General features: G+C 44.6%; 3 protein-coding genes across 3 annotated transcripts; 2 read left to right on the top strand and 1 right to left on the bottom strand.

The window, feature by feature from the left end:
• Positions 1–464: 464 nt before the first annotated feature.
• Positions 465–3,578, top strand: LOC119777619. Its single transcript, XM_038276578.1, has 2 exons — positions 465–1,302; positions 2,473–3,578. The coding sequence occupies exons 1-2, from the start codon at positions 481–483 to the stop codon at positions 2,806–2,808; spliced, it is 1,158 nt and encodes a 385-aa protein (XP_038132506.1). The 5' UTR covers positions 465–480; the 3' UTR covers positions 2,809–3,578.
• On the bottom strand, positions 3,435–8,917 carry LOC119777620. The gene is made up of 5 exons (XM_038276579.1): positions 8,783–8,917; positions 8,560–8,633; positions 7,559–7,645; positions 5,062–7,065; positions 3,435–4,447 (listed from the first exon to the last, which is right to left on the bottom strand). The coding sequence occupies exon 4, from the start codon at positions 6,255–6,257 to the stop codon at positions 5,124–5,126; it is 1,134 nt and encodes a 377-aa protein (XP_038132507.1). The 5' UTR covers positions 6,258–7,065; positions 7,559–7,645; positions 8,560–8,633; positions 8,783–8,917; the 3' UTR covers positions 3,435–4,447; positions 5,062–5,123.
• A 1,819-nt stretch (positions 8,918–10,736) lies between these two features.
• On the top strand, positions 10,737–13,998 carry hspa8 (heat shock protein 8). The gene is made up of 9 exons (XM_038276576.1): positions 10,737–10,890; positions 11,375–11,584; positions 11,690–11,895; positions 11,971–12,123; positions 12,196–12,751; positions 12,823–13,025; positions 13,100–13,298; positions 13,372–13,604; positions 13,671–13,998. Exons 2-9 carry the CDS (start codon positions 11,380–11,382, stop codon positions 13,854–13,856), a joined length of 1,941 nt encoding a protein of 646 aa, XP_038132504.1. The 5' UTR covers positions 10,737–10,890; positions 11,375–11,379; the 3' UTR covers positions 13,857–13,998.
• The last annotated feature ends 5,581 nt before the right edge of the window (positions 13,999–19,579 follow it).

The raw sequence follows: 19,579 nt of genomic DNA, 5'->3' as shown, positions 1-19,579 counted from the left end.
TTGTTAAAACAAAGAAGCAAATGACCCCAGATGTTTGCAGTAAATAAGGGGAAGCCCTAGCAGTGTCAGAGATGGCATTTGGTTGGAGGACCAAGGGCCAGCCCCTTTTTGAATGGATTAGATACAAGAGGATAAAGCTTTCTAAATAGAAGAAAAAGATCAGATTTGCCCTTGCAACTCTCCAAAGATGTCTCTGTACTCTTTGCTTTCTTTCCTCCTATGTCAGGTAATGGAATGTATGTCTCTGTTGTTCTGCAGTTTCTGGTGTAGGTTTGTGCATTGTCTTATTTCTAAAGTGTATGCATTGTCTTATATTGGATTAAACTCTGTAATTCTGTGACGTCAACACGCAATGTTGGTTTTATTACCAAACGCAGCTCGCCGAGTGGACCTGGGGAAGGGAAGAATCAGAAGCCAATCTTTTTCCAAAGTTAACTATGTTAGAATATTTTCTTCCTTTACAGAGGCTAAAGCTCCACAATGGAAAGGGACAGTATGATAGAGTTTTATTTTAGGCTCGGAATGAGCTACAAAGAAATTCTGAGAAGCCTGGCATTGCAAGGAACCGTCATTACCGAGAGACATTTAAACCGGATATTGAGAGCCAGGTTGCTTTACCGGCGAAGGTACGACTTGGACGCCGGGATAGCTTTCATTGTTGACCAACTGCAAGGCCCTGGGAATGATCACGGTTACCGGTGGATGTTTACAAAGTGTAAACAACACGGTATTTCTATCAAAAAAGAAGACGTCAGGATCCTCCTCTCTCTACTGGACCCCATCGGTTCCCAAGTTCGCCAGACCAGACGTCTCAGAAGGAGGCAATATTTTGCTCAGGGACCTAACTTTGTGTGGCACATAGACTCATATGACAAACTGAAGCCATATGGCATATGCATTAATGGCTTCATCGACGGGTTCTCACGCAACATAATTTGGCTGCGGGCCGCCCTCACTAACAGCGACCCGAAAGTCATTGGGGCGTACTTTGTGGAAGCAGTGGAGCGCTGTGGGGGCTGCCCCAGGCTCGTACGAACTGACATGGGCACTGAGAATGTGGTGGTCAGAGACCTTCAGCGGTATTTACGTAGAAATGACGTGGATGACAGAGCAGCGGAGAGAAGCTATATCACAGGAGCAAGTACCGCGAACCAGAGAATTGAGAGCTGGTGGGGAGTGATGAGAAAAGAAGGAATAGAACCATGGATCACGCTTCTGGCAGAGCTGAAGGATGAGGGATTCTTCGCTGGAGATTTCATTGACAAAGCTCTGTCACAGTTCTGTTTCATGCCAATCATTCAGGTAATTAGCCTATATCAGGGGTTTTCAAAGTATGAAAGGGTGAGCCCCCCTCCAGGGAGCACTATGCCTGCTTCCCCCCCCCCCCCCCCCCCCCCCCCCCCCCCCCCAAAAAAAGAAATAAACCCACACACAAACAAATGCCACTACAAAACACCTCTTTTAAAATGACACTATCTGAATGAAATTTAACATATGAACATTTTAAAACATTTCCTCCCATTTTAATTATTTTATCGGGGCCTTTGTATGGCAAATACGCCCTTTTTTCATTTTTCTAATGATAAGAACAACCCCAAATTCACTTTTAAACTGTTTTCTCAAACAAACGTTACATCTGAGATTCTGACTTTAATGTTTGAGATACCAACAGTGTTTTCACATCTTAACAACATTTTGATCAGATCTTCATTGAGAGCTGTGGAAATTCAGTCCCTACTGACAGCCAAAAGTGCGCAAGTGACACGTCACTCATCCTCTGTTTTAAGTCCAGGTCACAGCTCAGCTCAGCCAGAGCCTCTTCCTCTCCTGCTGAAAGTCCATCTTTGAGTGTCGCAGGGAAGGAAAATGGGTTTCTCACCCACTGGTTTGCCATTGTCTCCTCTCCAAACTGCTCGCGCATCCCCTACAAATGCACGCAGACAGCCTGCTGTAAAAACTCCCCCTTCAGCCCCGCTCTGGCCAAAACATCCTCTAAGATGGGAAACATTTCCACTGATCCCCGCTCCACACGCGCACCCCACAGTTCCAACTTTGTCCTAAATACATATTTATTTTTTCCCTCGCACCGCGCCTCCCCTAAAGTGCTCTGGCGCCCCCTAGGGGAGGCGCGCCTCACACTTTGAAAACCGCCGGCCTATATTATGATCACAGCAAGAAACCCAGAAACTGTACCATCAACTCTACATTACCTTCATGTAATCTTAAGAGATTTAAGCCACCATGAGTTTGTTTATTTAATGTATGTGATGTATTGATTCTTTAGACTGTTGTGGAAATAATAATTGTCAAGATACTTTTATTTGCTCAACACAAACTTTTGTTTTTCTTACCCACTGCAAAGGCAGAGAATAAAGAGGATGATATTTCACTTATTATAGGCTCTAATTACTTTTTAAAAAAATGCACTGTATGCCCCACTGTATGACCTAATTGTTCTTGTTTCTTCAACAGGAGGTATTAAATGACATCCGGGGTGTTTGGAATGCTCACCGTATAAGGCCCTCCAAAAACACCAACGTGCCCAGTGGGATACCTGATGTCATGTACATGGCCCCTCACCTTTGGGGTGCAGAAGACTGTCTTGTTCCACTGACTGAAGATTTGACCACATGTAAAGACAGCTGCACATTTGTCAGTTCAGTCCCATGTGATGTGGACGTGTTTGATTTGTGCACAATAATAATGGAGGAATCGAGCTTGGAGTTCCCATCTACCATGTCCCAGGCACTTGATTTGTATTTTCATCTGAGGGACACGGTTCGTTCACAGTTATTTGAGGCTATTTAAATGGACACAAGCATACAAATCGTGTAGTACATTTGGTACTTTAGTACATGTTTTTCCAGTGTAATATACATATTACTTTGTGTGGTTATCTTGTGTCTTTGTTTAAACCAAAATAATCAGAAGACTGTATAACTTGCTGTTTTCCGTTTTAGCAAAGTGTCAGTAAAGGAACTCATCATTAAGTATTGATAGCTATTGTTAGCTAGAAAATAAGAAATGTTTGACTCAAATAGTTGTACAAGTTAGAGAAAATTAATCTTTTTTGGCTATAGTTATTATCCTTCAATTAATATTAAACTTGTAAAACTGTAAAGGCTTCAAAAGTTATTTATAACAAAGTTTGGTTGTTACATGTTTTTGATGTTTTGCTTTAGGGTAAACTTCAAACAAAAATAAACTGGATATAACACAAAAAATGTATCCATCTCTAATGAGGACAATAGCACCCTGGACAGCAACCACACAGACTGGCGATGATATCATCAATCTAATGTTATTATCAATTAGACAAGAGACCAAGTAGGCTACAGTATAGTGTATTATTATAATGTTTGTATCATCAATGCCCGGTATGTTTCCTGAGCCTCTGTTTTTGTTTTTGTGGAAGACATTAAAACAATCCAATGTTTGATAAAGAAGTTTGTATTTCAGAACAAATCACAGCACATTTATAACACTAGAGAGTGAGAAATGTTAAAGTGTAAAGATGTACAGAATGTAACCAAGAGGAAATAAACATTTTGTACAAACTTGAATGGTCTACTGGTCTTTTTCAAATTACACCATAGTCAAAACCAGGTGGTATTTTGCACATAACAGGTTAAGAACAGTTTTCAAACCTCCTGTTAGCCAGCATCATACTGATAGTTACAAAATAATGTTATTTAAACGTCTTTAAAGTATAAAAATCTTCTGAAAACAACTAATTTATTTTTAAACACCTCTGAAACATCAGCCAAGGCTCACATTCTTATTTCTACTGGGGTTGCTACAAACAACTGTAATAATAATATAAAACATACTTAATCAATTTTATTTTGGTATTTGAAGTGGAGTTGTACTTATGCCTAGTCAGTGTACCTGCAGTAGACAGTGCTCAGCACTCTCCCAGTTTACAGAACTGTAACTGTACGCTGTATTTGGAATATTTTCAACTCTTCACCTGCTCATAAAGTAGTCGTTTCTTTTGGCACTAAGTGGAGTAATACAGTGTGCAGCAGGCACAGATGCACTTTAGGTGTAGGCATATGGGAGTTCTATGGTTAGTGTAAAAGGAAAAGTAAGTTTTCCCACCAGGTGAAGCACTGAAAATATTCCTAATATAGTGTACAGGTAACCTGGTGTATTCTTTTGAAGTGGGACTTCTTTTAGGTGACTAAAATATGTTTGTTGCTGTGTCTTGCTCTGCTTCTGTCCCAGCACTACCCTCTGCTTCTGCAAACTCAGAGAGTGCTGAGTGCTGTCTACTACAGGTAATACACTGACTAAGCATACGTACCTCATACAACACCATTTCAAAAAACCCGTACTATCCCTTTAAGCCTACAATTTGATTGGGAAAGAACAAAACAACCACTTTCAAAGCAGATAACATAAAATGCCGCACATGAAAAAGGCACAACTGGCTATAATTAAGATAGCAATTCAATTCAGTTTATTTATATAGCGCCAAATTCACAACACATGTCATCTCAAGGCACTTTACAGTTCAACCAGATCATACAGTCAAATTGATACAAAGTTTTCTATCTAAGGAAAACCAGTTGATTGCATTGACTCATTGACTCAAATACAATCCCCCACACTAAGCATGCTTGTAGCGACAGTGGAGAGGAAAAACTCCCTTTTAACAGGAAGAAACCTCCAGCAGAACCAGGCTCAGTGTGAGCGGCCATCTGCCGAGGCCGACTGGGGTTCAAGGAGACAGAAGCAGAGATACAAAAAGCAGCTGTAAAAGGCGGCCCCGTCCAGGAAACACACAGCCAGGCAGACGAGCTCCAAGGCAGCTCCCATGCCAGAGGACGAAGAGAGCACATTATTTTTAATAAGATCAATCTTATTTATAAAGAATCCCATAAAATCATTGCTGCTAAGAGCAGGTGGAATGGACGGTTCAACAGAGCTATGGCTCTGGGTGAGTTTGGCAACTGTATTAAAAAGAAATCTAGGATTATTCTTATTCTCCTCTATTAATGAGGAGAAGTATGCTGCTCTTGCTTTACAAAGGGTCCTCTTATACAGCAGTACACCATAACAGAACCATCAAGTCTAGCAAGGAGCTGTCACATCCTGCATGTTATTGTTTGTAGTGTTACCTACACCACATCCATTACCCACATTGAGCTTGTGAGAATGCTGTTAAATTCGCTGCGAAAATCTGGATAGCTGTAGTAACCGATGGGCAGCTTTAGTACACATCCACATGTGTGGGATTGTGGTCTGCGGAGGAAATCTGTGGTTTCTATGAACTCAATTAGTATGGCCTTATCCAAGAGATCGGATCCTGTACAGAACCGCAGGAAAAGCTGAAGACTGTTGAAATCAATTTCCCCAATGTACCTTTTCAGGTAACGAGAAACTGTTGACTGGGCTGCTGTCATCTCCTCTGGAAAGTTTAGAAGCTCCTTCACTGTTTTTGCAGTTGGTTTTTTTTGTGCAATGAAATGATGCAGTCCTTCTGGTGGTAGTATAGCAGCTACAGAACCCACAACAGGACGCCAGCACTTAATTACAAACATTGGGGCCTGAACGATTACTTTGTGTCCAATCTGTGCCAAAACAGGGAGCAGTGTGTCCTTGGTAGGGACTTGCTTGCATTCATGTGCATCAAGTACATCCAGCAATTCATCTGTGTCCACTGAATTAAAGTCCTCCAAAGCCTTCAGGAGGACAGATCTTTCTTCTTGTGATACGTACAGCAAAAAGGAATCTTTGAAACTACTGGTTGTCGAGCCATACAGCACCTCTTCCAGAAATGGTATTGCAAGCTTCACTGGGAAGTAACCAGCTTGTTTCCACCCTACTACAAACACTCTAGCTACAGCCTGCCATTCTTCACACTGAAAGTCATGCCTGATGAAGGGGACTTTCACCTCAACTCCCAGTGTGCAGCTGTCATAGAAATCTATCCAAAATTCTGTCAGGCAGTCTCGCAAAACACCACTTCCTTCCCCCTGCTCAAGCTCTCCATTTGGTAAACGCATTTTGATGTTGACCTCAGATGCAATAATGTTTGGGTCCTTAAAGGCACTGATCAAGTCAGTGAGACAGTGACCTCTTCTTACAATCAGTGTTACAGGACAAGATTGTGGTTCAGGAAGTGCTTGGTCTGGAACATTGGCCTCCCCTGCAAGCACCGGTGACAGATCCACTGTTTGATGAGGTGCAGCATCCTCTTTTTCTGGAAAGAGTGTTTCAAGGTTTGGTTCATCCACACTTACATCCAGCATGTCATCCCCACTTATAATAAAAACTACATCAGAATCTTCACTTTCGCCCACAGTTGGCAGACCATCCCATACTAATGTGTCGTTTAGTTCCAAATATCCACTTCTGGAAGCTCCATCATTAATTCCACAGTGGTTTGGTGATTCTGAATTTCTGTTTTCCACCAACAGATCCTCATCGGCCTGATTCTGTTCTTTGTTAGTGAGATCTACCCCGGAGGGCTGGCTTATTGCGTCATCATCCTCCACTTCTGAGGGCTGCTGTCGTTTTCTTTTTGGTGCACAGATAAAGTCGCAGAATTTTGACCTTGCTTTGATTATACAACTCTTCTACTGTATGAGACACATCAACATGTATCTGTGAGCTCTCAATATGAGTTGAATAGTGTGAAAGACTTTTGTTTTTTTTTGAAAGGCCATTGGGGAAAAAAAGATTTTCAGCCATAAGTTTGATATTTGCCACTGTTTCGTCTTTGTCAATAGACAGATGCCTCATGCCTCCACCACTGACAGACTTCACCTGTTTGTACCTCTCCTTCTCCTCATCAAAATCCATCATGCCAACCTCAATTCGTCTCACTTTCCGTTTTGCATTTGTATTTCCGCCCACTTAGATGATCTCTTTTTTGGAGGCATCGCCTCAGCTCCAGACAGTCTTTGTCGTAGCCTTGAGAGTATGGATTCTTTCCTTGATGGTGATTTTTGTGACAGTGTTGCTTGTCTGCAGAAGGCCACAGTGGAGACTTTGGACTTTGGGGATGTACTTTGCCAGGTCACTGTCTGTCATTAAAGGAATGACAGTTTCATCAATCTGAAAAAAATTTAATATAAATAAATAAATTAGTCAATAAAAAAACAAATTAATACATACAAATGCATAACATAGAATGCCAATGGATATCTAAAGGAAGTTAAGAATATAGCTATATTGGTGGTGTAAGGGTGTAGTTATTCACGTCATTAGTTTTCATTTTATGCAGCCTACTTTTGATAACTACTTTTGACCAATTTACTTTTGGTAATGGTGCACATATTTTTCCAACTTAAGATGACAAAGAATTATTTTAAATTATTCTGTAAACACAGTTGATGTACTTGATTACATTAAAAATTAAAACATATAACATTTTATAGTGTGCATCTGATTTTGTGCATTGAGCCTATCTATTCTGGTGTGACCATGTTCTACACAAACTTTCAGTAAATATTAAAATTCTGTTTGGAAAAAAATACACAACACACACACACACACAGACGCACACACACACACCAGGCAAGTAAAGACAGCAGCTGCAGTGGCTTACATTCTCATCTTCAAGTTTCTGGATCACATCTTCTTCAAGTTTGCGCTCCATCAAAAATTCTCGCAGCCGAGTATCCATAGTTGCCCTCTAAAACACTGGTAAACAAAATTAATTAACAAGTAGATTTTCCAGATTCTATGATTCCAAATCACATATTGCCCCATGTCCCTGATATTATTATTATTATGCTGCAAAAAGCAAAACCATTACTGCAAAATACAGTCACTTTATTACAGTGTAAATTAATATATTTATTTGAGCTCTCTCAGTGCCTCCCTTATTTGTGGTGACAGCTGCACATTGTAGAGCTCTGAAACTTTAAACTTGATGCAGCTCATTTAATCATTATGCTTAAGCTCTGACACTGTCCTATGAAATCCCTTTAATCTTTGGCAAAAGACTAAATGGAATGATTTGTAGTGATCAGATATTATCTGTGGTAATAAAGGATTGACCCATTTTCTAATCAAGGTTCTATTAGCTGTAATATACCAGCAGTATAAAACGGACTTCATAAAAACATCATCAAAGTGTTAACATAATGGTTTAAAGGAATCATAGCACATTTCATCTGCATGTAAACGTCAGGCAGGCTGATCAATAATATAGTGAACTTTTAATATTCTGTGATTTAATTGAAGGACAAATGTCCAGAGAACACTACAGACACATTCAGTATTTCAGTCAGAGCAACAACAACCTGCAAATCAATAAAAACTTGATTCTGATCACTACACGGCTTCGTCCGGTGGCATCATTAAACGCTGCGGTTCATATAGCCTATGTATTACCTCAGCTGAGAGTCTGACACACATGATGCTACTTTCAAAGGAGATGATCAGTGAAAAGGGCACTTTTTAAGCTGATTTCAAGCTGAAACTGTGAACAGAATCTGGTCCGGACCAGGTTAGGTCTGCAGCATAAGTTAGCATGGAGATCTAACCAGGTTAAAAGAAGACACCTTCGTGACACAGAAGACTCTGGTTTTATGCTCAACATACCTTGCTTAGTAGTATATCTACACCCCTCAGCTCTACTTGAAAAGTATCCTGATGTGTGTGCAGGGCTGCAGCTCCTACAGACAGAAATGAGTTTACAGCTAAATATTAGCACAAGACGTCAACAGATAGGCTAACCGCTATAACAAAGTATCAAACATAGGCCTAAATCAATAACTGCATAAATGTGGGATAACAAGATATTGAATAAAACAAAGACACTGACCTTAATGACATCACGCAGGTACGGGGCTCCGTACGTAGGCTACAGCAGGTTCTAGAGAAGACGCGCTCGATTTGGTCCAGGAATGATATTAATATTATCAATTAGTATTTCGTGCGCACGTTATACTTATTGCGTGGCCACAATTAATTTTTTTTTTTGACCATGTCATCAGAGGGGCTCCGTACATTTGCAGATTGTTGTACAGACACACAAATCTCCTCACACATTTACAGATTTATTTACACATTTTCAAATCCCACTGCACACACACAAATCGAGATACAGACACACAACTCTCCACACACATTTGCAAATATTAAAGCTACCATTTTGGCCCCATACAGGCGCGGTTGTTTTGAGCTTAGCAGACAGGCGAACGCAATGAATGACTAATGCTGCGTTCACTCCGGGCGCAGCTGGCGCGACAGAAGCAGCGAGTTTACATGCAAAGTCAATGGTTGACGCGCGTCAAGGCGCAGCAAAAGGTCCCGCGGCGCGTTTTGAGCAGCAGGCCCAGCGCGTCTGAGCAGCTGAAGCAGCGCGTCGGGCGCGTTTAAGCATCTGACGCAGGGAGAGAGACACAGCGCTGATGATCACTCCTCTTAAACAGTTTATTGACGCCTAAATTAACTTAAAATGCAGAAATCTGCCGGCAGAATATTCAGTTTGGATTATTTAGATGAAAAACACCTACCAGCTGCCGCGGTGAACCGCGAGGAGGCGACCCGGCCAGAGGCTGCTGATGAAGGGATTCCTTCTGTCGGCGCACCGCTGGTATGTGGGGGTCTGAGCGGCTCCGACAGAAAAAATATTGAAGGCAGGATAATAATCTGAATGAACTGACGGCACTGATTACGTTTTCAGGTGTATTTTCTCATTTAAACACATATTAAAACTACTTTATTCCCACTGATCACAGCAAATATAGCTGCAAGGCAGAGAAAGGATAGTGAAGCTCCGCCCAATGCGCGTCAGACACACTTTTGCACCGCGCAGCCAGAGCAGCAAAGCTGCTTCAGCCGCGCGTCAGAACTAACTGGTACAAGCAGCAAAAATGAAGCAGCAGACGCGATTTTGCTGCTTTTGCTGCGTAAACGTAGCATAACTGCACAAAGATCGCCACTGTGCTAGCAACGAGAATGCTTTTAACTGGGGGGGTGTAGCAGTTCTCGCCGTAAAGCAAGACCGACTCTCACGAGACTTCTGAGCCTGTGGGTGCGGGTCGGTGCTCCTGCAGTTGCAAGTGCAGTATTTCCCCCACAGACCACCAGGGTGGCCGAGAATACCTTTGTTCAACCTGAAATGACTCATTTAATCATCCAAAACGTTATGGAACACATTAATTACCTGAAAAATGTTGCATAGTGTGCCTTTAACTTTTGTGGATTTCAAATTTTAAAATAAATGTTTCCAACATAATATAGAAAAAAAACAGTTTCAGTTTTATTTTAGTTTATTATCCCATGTTAATGGAGGGAATGGATTATATCAGATGGCTAAAATATTAGATTCCCCTCTGATAACTCTGGCAAATAATGATCAAATGTCACCAAATTAACAGAGTTTGTTGCCGATGGAGAGAAGAATAAACTCAGTTAAACTTGCAGGTGAATTAATTTAATCCCAGTTATGGAGGAGGATTGTTATGTGTGACAGCATGAATACTAGAAAAATATCCTTAATCCAGTAATCTGTCATATTTTCCATTAGAACGTGATTTAGCAGAAAGTCTCCTCTCTCATCTTCACCCTCTGGGCCCCTGATCAAGAATCCTAGATCCTCCCCTGGGTTCTGATCAGAAACAGAACCAGTTTCCTGATCAGAACCAGAACCATCTTTGTCTCTATAGTCGTGTTTCTGCACGTGCTTCTCTGAAGCCATTATGAAAGGCTGAGCAGACAGAACAGGAAGTGAAGCTGATCGTCATCAGCGTCATCAGATCCCAGCGTCGCCATTGGTGCAGTGACAGCTGCTGGCCGCTGATTGGTCGGCCTGCCGGTCTTATATAAAAGGCTCCCCGCAGCAGCTCGTTCCTGATCTCCGCTTCATCCGGACTCCTCCACCTCTGCTCCTCCACATTCCTCCTCCACCTCCTGTCGGCAGAGCTGGTGAGTCTGCTCCTCTTTGTTCTCCTGTGGAGCTCCGCTCCCTGAGGCTGCGCTTTATTTCACCCTCTGGTTGATTTATTCCGCTTTATTTGAGTTTATTCAAACTTTATGTTTTCAGACTGATAATTTAACCCAGAAAGTAGAAAATGATTCAGATTAAGTTAAAATGTGGCTGAAGATGCGGTGAAAATGACGGTTAGTTGATCAGCAGCGTGGTTCACTGCGGTGCGGTGCGGTGCGGGAGGGGGAGGGGCTTCTGGAAGCTTCTCTAGTTTCTCTGTAATGGCGGCTCTGCTTCCTGCCGCCTGAGAGCAGCTCTACAGCTTTATGTTTGATCTATTTTATGGTTTTATGTTTCTATTTTCGTTTAATTTAGTCTGTTGAATAAAATGCATATTTTATGTTTTTGTTTGAATGTTTTTTAATTATTTTACTGCATAAAATGTACTGAGTGTTTTAATGTCCGTCTCCTTGGCGCCGCCAGTCACCATGTCTAAGGGACCAGCAGTGGGAATCGACCTGGGAACCACCTACTCCTGTGTGGGGGTGTTCCAGCATGGGAAGGTGGAAATCATCGCCAACGACCAGGGAAACCGCACCACCCCCAGCTACGTCGCCTTCACCGACACCGAGCGTCTGATCGGAGACGCCGCCAAGAACCAGGTGGCCATGAACCCCACCAACACGGTGTTCGGTAAGAAGCTGCGTCTGCTAGAATGTTCTAGACGCCCCGTTAGTCATGCTGAGGGCCGGCTTCGCTCTGCATGATGGAAACATTCTTTTCTCTTTTTTTAAACAGATGCCAAGCGCCTGATTGGCCGGAGGTTTGACGACGCCGTTGTTCAGTCGGACATGAAGCACTGGCCTTTCAACGTCATCAACGACAACACCCGCCCCAAGGTTCAGGTGGAATACAAGGGCGAGTCGAAGACCTTCTACCCGGAGGAGATCTCCTCCATGGTGCTGACCAAGATGAAGGAGATCGCTGAGGCTTACCTGGGGAAGGTAAGATGGTGGCCGATCATCTGAAGGGAAATGTATGGAAGTCGGAACGCTGACGGCCATCTTTGAACCTTTCAGACTGTCAACAACGCTGTGATCACAGTCCCCGCCTACTTCAACGACTCCCAGCGCCAGGCCACCAAGGATGCCGGTACCATCTCTGGCCTCAACGTTCTGCGTATCATCAACGAACCGACTGCCGCCGCCATCGCCTACGGGCTGGACAAAAAGGTGAGCAGCGGTCAGGCGGCCATGTTTGATGACTAACGAGCTCGTTACTGAGGCCTCTGTGGTTGGTTGCAGGTCGGCTCAGAGAGGAACGTGCTGATCTTTGACCTCGGCGGCGGCACCTTTGACGTCTCCATCCTCACCATCGAAGACGGCATCTTTGAGGTCAAGTCCACGGCTGGCGACACTCACCTCGGAGGAGAAGACTTCGACAACCGCATGGTGAACCATTTCATTGCAGAGTTCAAGCGAAAGTATAAGAAGGACATCAGCGACAACAAGAGGGCCGTCCGCCGCCTGCGCACCGCATGTGAGAGGGCGAAGCGCACGCTGTCTTCCAGCACCCAGGCCAGCATCGAGATCGACTCGCTCTACGAGGGCGTCGACTTCTACACCTCCATCACCAGAGCTCGCTTTGAAGAGCTCAATGCCGACCTGTTCCGTGGAACCCTGGACCCCGTGGAGAAGTCCCTCCGTGACGCCAAGATGGACAAAGGCCAGATCCACGACATCGTTCTGGTTGGCGGCTCCACCCGCATCCCCAAGATCCAGAAGCTGCTCCAGGACTTCTTCAACGGAAAGGAGCTGAACAAGAGCATCAACCCGGACGAGGCGGTGGCGTACGGAGCAGGTGAGGACATCAGGTGACCCGCTGACCTTCCTCCTCCGCCCTGAGATCTAACGGCTGTTTTTGGTCCACAGCGGTTCAGGCGGCCATCTTGTCTGGAGATAAATCTGAGAACGTGCAGGACCTGCTCCTCCTGGACGTCACCCCCCTGTCCCTGGGTATCGAGACCGCCGGCGGCGTCATGACTGTCCTGATCAAGAGGAACACCACCATTCCCACCAAGCAGACCCAGACCTTCACCACCTACTCTGACAACCAGCCCGGCGTGCTCATCCAGGTCGGTACCGGTTCTACTCCGGGTTCTGTAGGATCAGCCAGACGTCCTCTGACCCGTTTCCCTTCTGTCTGCAGGTCTATGAGGGAGAGCGCGCCATGACCAAAGACAACAACCTCCTGGGCAAGTTTGAGCTGACGGGAATCCCTCCCGCTCCTCGCGGCGTTCCACAGATCGAGGTGACCTTCGACATCGACGCCAACGGCATCATGAACGTCTCCGCTGTCGACAAGAGCACCGGCAAGGAGAACAAGATCACCATCACCAACGACAAAGGTAGGTCCTGACCCGACCGCGGCGGCCGCCAGAACGCCGCTCTGCACAGCTTCTGACCGCCGTCTGCCTCCAGGGCGCCTCAGCAAGGAAGACATCGAGCGCATGGTCCAGGAGGCTGAGAAGTACAAGGCGGAAGACGACGTGCAGCGCGACAAGGTGTCCGCTAAGAACGGGCTGGAGTCGTACGCCTTCAACATGAAGTCCACCGTAGAAGACGAGAAACTGGCGGGGAAGATCAGCGACGACGACAAGCAGAAGATCTTAGACAAGTGCAACGAGGTCATCAGCTGGTTGGATAAGAACCAGGTAAATATAACATGCCCCTATCACCCCCCCAGGCCTGAACCCCTCTAACCCTGAGTCTCCCCTCAGACCGCTGAGAAGGACGAGTATGAGCACCAGCAGAAGGAGCTGGAGAAGGTGTGCAACCCCATCATCACCAAGCTGTACCAGAGCGCCGGCGGCATGCCAGAGGGAATGCCCGGCGGCTTCCCTGGAGCCGGCGGCGCCGCTCCCGGTGGCGGATCCTCTGGCCCAACCATCGAGGAGGTCGACTAAACCGCCTCCCGGGACGCTAAGACCGAAGCCCTCTTCAGCGGAGCTCCCAACCAGCTGGAGAGCGACTCGTGGAAACTAGTCCACACAGCAAACCTTGATCTGACACGTCTGGTTTTATAGGCTGATGTCACTTCCTTCAAAATAAAAATTTGCAACTGTTGAATGTGGTCCGTTTCCCTCTGTTGGTGTGAATCATTTCCACCAGATGGCGCCGTTTCATTGCACCTCAGTATCCTGATGAACTGAGGCTTAATCTGATCAAATCCTTTCTGTCTTCACTGCTTTGCAGGAAGGAGATTAAAACATCCAGTTTGATCCTTCATTCAATCAGCTGTAGCTTTAAGAACCAACTCCCAGTCCCTCAGCTCCCGTCTGACTGGGAGGAGCTGATGGGAACCATTCCAATGAGCAGGTTCTACCAGTTTAACAGTCGGACTCTAAGAAGGTTTCTCTGGGTCTGAGCAAACCTTCACAGCAGCAGAGGCTGATTAACTGCTCAGGAATAGATCTAATAACGGCCTCATTTAACTCAGACACCAGTCCAATAAACTGGTCCAGTTAGATTAAACTTAAAATGGTGGAAAATTTGGATCATCTTAGAGCTGAGTTCTGATTGGATCAGACATTTCTCCTTCCTGAAGGTGAAAATGAAACGGTAGTTCCCCTGTTTGGCCAGCAGGTGGTGTAGAAGCGCTGGGATTGGAACCAGCATCCAGCCTTTGGGGCCTTAAAGTGAAGCCTGTAAAAACAGCTTAGTCTGATTAAAGCTCTTTAATTGAGGGGAAATTAATCTATAGAGGAAGGAGCTGCTGGTCCAGAACCACCAGAGTTCCTCTGAATGTTTCAGCCTTATGATGGATTTTAGAGGAATGAATCATTTCCTTTGGAGGCCAAAGGTCATTCTGAATGATGCATTCATGAACCTCTCGCTGTGTAGGATCACTGAGTCGCCTTGTTTCAGCTGAAATGCTGATTCATTGCAGTGAGAAGCTGCTGGATGTTCTGGGCGTCCCTCAGGCTTCCTGTTGATGGCCGTCAGAAATGCAGCAGCAGACTAAATGTTTCCCTGGCTTTGTTTGGACGCGTGGATCTTTGTGAGCAGTAATAGGCGGCGCTGCTCTGGGGGGGGGATGACACCTCGCTGCATGCTGTCTGTAATGCATTCTCCTACTTGTTTGAGGCCGAGTCATTAGAGAAACATCCCTTACCCTTTTAGCCTCATCGCAGTGAAGGGCCCTACACCGCAGCAACTCTACCCCCAACGCACAACAACATGGAGGAGAATTAGGCTCTCCTCGTCGCCACGGTAAGCACAACAAAGAGCCTCTCTGCCATTTATTTTAATGAGATCTTTTCATCGCCATCAGAAAGAGCATTTTACTCTGCAATTTTCCAGCCATTTTATAAGCTGAAAATTGCCATTTGTGAACCATTCCCTCGCTAGTAGCTCTCAAATACTCTCATTAGTCAGGCTGAGGTGCAAATAGAAAAAAATGATCTGTAAATACGGGCTCATAATCCCCTTCATGTGTTTCAATTTCAGAAGTCTGTGATAAGGCCTCGCTCTCTTTGAGGACGCCATTATTTTAATAATGGTTTAATGCCCCATGCTCCTTTGACCTCCCCCTCTTAGACCTATGTGGCATTCAGGTGTATGGAAAGGTTCATTTGGACTTCAAATGCTGCTAAAATGTCAATTACCAACAACAAATGATGCCTAATGCAGCCCAGGATGAAATAAAAGGCTATCTGGAATATAAAGCAGATTTCTGGGCGTGGAGAATGGATGATAAACGTCTGATCTTCGTTTGTCGCTTTATGGAAGCAAACAGACTTCAGCCAATAGTTCAGATGATCCGTCCTGAATCTGTGAGGAGTATATCTGTAACAAAGTACAAATACTTCATTACTGTACTTAAGTACACTTTTTAGGTATCTATACTTTATTACTTATTTTTCTTCCTACTTCTAACTTCTACTCATTACATTTTTAAATCAATCGTTACTCGTTACTCTTGGCTTCGGTTTAATGTTTCTAAATCTTTATTTCCCGTCATGTGCTCCATCCAATGCAGATCATTGGCTCCGCCCACATCTAGTGGAAACTAGTGTGATTGGATGAGTCATAGAACGCAAACACTCATTGGTTAGCTAAAGGAAATCATCAGAAGCAAGCAGGTGTTCTTCAAACTGCTAACGTGAATTGTCTATGCCATGCTACAATGTGGGATTCAGAAAAAGATGCTGAAATGTCTGAAAGGTCGGTTTAATTCATATAGCGGCATCTGGTTGTTTTTTCTTTTTAAGGGTTACTTTATACTTTTATACTTTAAGTAGTTTTTGGAGCAAATACTTTTTCACTTTTACTTGAGTAAAGAGGTCAAAGTTGATGCTTCGACTTTTACCAGAGTGTTTTTAAACTGCAGTATCTATACTTCTACTGAAGTGACAAATGTGTGAACTTTTAACACCGCTGCTCTGTAGTTATTACTGACCTGTAGCTGTTAATTGGATAACCGCAGCGGGGCGGCCATCTTCCCCTCATCATGCCAAACAGAAACACGCTTGGTAGCAGCATTTCTATCAGATACACAGAAAAAGGATGATTTCATTGTTTCCTTATGGTTACAGTTAGACAGCAGTGGCTCTAAGGCGGCATTAGATCACAGCAGGTGTTGATGCAGCTGATTTACTGAGCTAACCGCTATAAAGGGACTAGAGACTTTCTGAACTTTCCCAGCGAGGCATCAAGTGGTCAGAAATGAAGCTGCTGATGCAGAAACATGGTGTCCGCTGCACCCAGCGTCTCACTCCCACCATTAGACATCAGAGCTGGTTTCTGCCTGGAGCTGAAAGCAGGCAGGAGGTTTAGAGACAATCATGGACGTTTAAGGACGTTCAGGGATTTTCATGTCTCAAATGCAGTAAAAATAAAACTGAATCAGATTAACTCAGAATAGAAAGGAATGATTGTGAAAATTGAGGACAGGCCCTGCAGGACAGGGAGGACAGCCCCTGCAGGACAGGGAGGACAGGCCCTGTAGGAGGACAGGGAGGACAGGCCCTGTAGGACGGGGAGGACAGGCCCTGCAGGACGGGGAGGACAGGCCCTGCAGGACGGGGAGGACAGGCCCTGCAGGACGGGGAGGACAGGCCCTGTAGGACGGGGAGGACAGGCCCTGTAGGACAGGGAGGACAGGCCCTGTAGGACAGGGAGGACAGGCCCTGTAGGACAGATGCTGCCGTGCAGATATTAACGATCAGATGCTGCCGTGCAGATATTAAAGATCAGATGCTGCCGTGCAGATATTAACGATCAGATGCTGCCGTGCAGATATTAAAGATCAGATGCTGCCGTGCAGATATTAACGATCAGATGCTGCTGTGCAGATATTAAAGATCAGATGCTGCCGTGCAGATATTAACGATCAGATGCTGCTGTGCAGATATTAAAGATCAGATGCTGCCGTGCAGATATTAAAGATCAGATGCTGCTGTGCAGATATTAACGATCAGATGCTGCCGTGCAGATATTAACGATCAGATGCTGCCGTGCAGATATTAACGATCAGATGCTGCCGTGCAGATATTAACGATCAGATGCTGCTGTGCAGATATTAACGATCAGATGCTGCTGTGCAGATATTAACGATCAGATGCTGCCGTGCAGATATTAAAGATCAGATGCTGCCGTGCAGATATTAACGATCAGATGCTGCCGTGCAGATATTAAAGATCAGATGCTGCCGTGCAGATATTAACGATCAGATGCTGCCGTGCAGATATTAAAGATCAGATGCTGCTGTGCAGATATTAACGATCAGATGCTGCCGTGCAGATATTAACGATCAGATGCTGCCGTGCAGATATTAACGATCAGATGCTGCCGTGCAGATATTAACGATCAGATGCTGCTGTGCAGATATTAACGATCAGATGCTGCCGTGCAGATATTAACGATCAGATGCTGCCGTGCAGATATTAACGATCAGATGCTGCTGTGCAGATATTAACGATCAGATGCTGCCGTGCAGATATTAACGATCAGATGCTGCTGTGCAGATATTAACGATCAGATGCTGCCGTGCAGATATTAACGATCAGATGCTGCTGTGCAGATATTAACGATCAGATGCTGCTGTGCAGATATTAAAGATCAGATGCTGCTGTGCAGATATTAACGATCAGATGCTGCCGTGCAGATATTAACGATCAGATGCTGCCGTGCAGATATTAACGATCAGATGCTGCCGTGCAGATATTAACGATCAGATGCTGCCGTGCAGATATTAAAGATCAGATGCTGCTGTGCAGATATTAACGATCAGATGCTGCCGTGCAGATATTAACGATCAGATGCTGCCGTGCAGATATTAACGATCAGATGCTGCCGTGCAGATATTAACGATCAGATGCTGCCGTGCAGATATTAACGATCAGATGCTGCCGTGCAGATATTAACGATCAGATGCTGCTGTGCAGATATTAACGATCAGATGCTGCTGTGCAGATATTAACGATCAGATGCTGCTGTGCAGATATTAACGATCAGATGCTGCCGTGCAGATATTAACGATCAGATGCTGCCGTGCAGATATTAACGATCAGATGCTGCTGTGCAGATATTAACGATCAGATGCTGCCGTGCAGATATTAACGATCAGATGCTGCTGTGCAGATATTAACGATCAGATGCTGCCGTGCAGATATTAACGATCAGATGCTGCCGTGCAGATATTAACGATCAGATGCTGCTGTGCAGATATTAACGATCAGATGCTGCTGTGCAGATATTAACGATCAGATGCTGCTGTGCAGATATTAACGATCAGATGCTGCCGTGCAGATATTAACGATCAGATGCTGCCGTGCAGATATTAACGATCAGATGCTGCTGTGCAGATATTAACGATCAGATGCTGCTGTGCAGATATTAACGATCAGATGCTGCTGTGCAGATATTAACGATCAGATGCTGCCGTGCAGATATTAACGATCAGATGCTGCTGTGCAGATATTAACGATCAGATGCTGCCGTGCAGATATTAACGATCAGATGCTGCCGTGCAGATATTAACGATCAGATGCTGCTGTGCAGATATTAACGATCAGATGCTGCCGTGCAGATATTAAAGATCAGATGCTGCCGTGCAGATATTAACGATCAGATGCTGCCGTGCAGATATTAAAGATCAGATGCTGCCGTGCAGATATTAACGATCAGATGCTGCTGTGCAGATATTAAAGATCAGATGCTGCTGTGCAGATATTAACGATCAGATGCTGCCGTGCAGATATTAACGATCAGATGCTGCCGTGCAGATATTAACGATCAGATGCTGCTGTGCAGATATTAACGATCAGATGCTGCTGTGCAGATATTAAAGATCAGATGCTGCTGTGCAGATATTAACGATCAGATGCTGCCGTGCAGATATTAAAGATCAGATGTTGCTGTGCAGATATTAACGATCAGATGCTGCCGTGCAGATATTAACGATCAGATGCTGCCGTGCAGATATTAACGATCAGATGCTGCCGTGCAGATATTAACGATCAGATGCTGCTGTGCAGATATTAACGATCAGATGCTGCTGTGCAGATATTAACGATCAGATGCTGCCGTGCAGATATTAAAGATCAGATGCTGCTGTGCAGATATTAACGATCAGATGCTGCTGTGCAGATATTAAAGATCAGATGCTGCTGTGCAGATATTAACG

This window comes from Cyprinodon tularosa, unplaced genomic scaffold (assembly GCF_016077235.1).
Source record: "Cyprinodon tularosa strain WSP-4 unplaced genomic scaffold, ASM1607723v1 ctg1253, whole genome shotgun sequence".
Taxonomy (NCBI): domain Eukaryota; kingdom Metazoa; phylum Chordata; class Actinopteri; order Cyprinodontiformes; family Cyprinodontidae; genus Cyprinodon; species Cyprinodon tularosa.
Note: the sequence above shows the minus strand (reverse complement) of the source record. Positions and strands in the feature narration are given on the sequence as shown.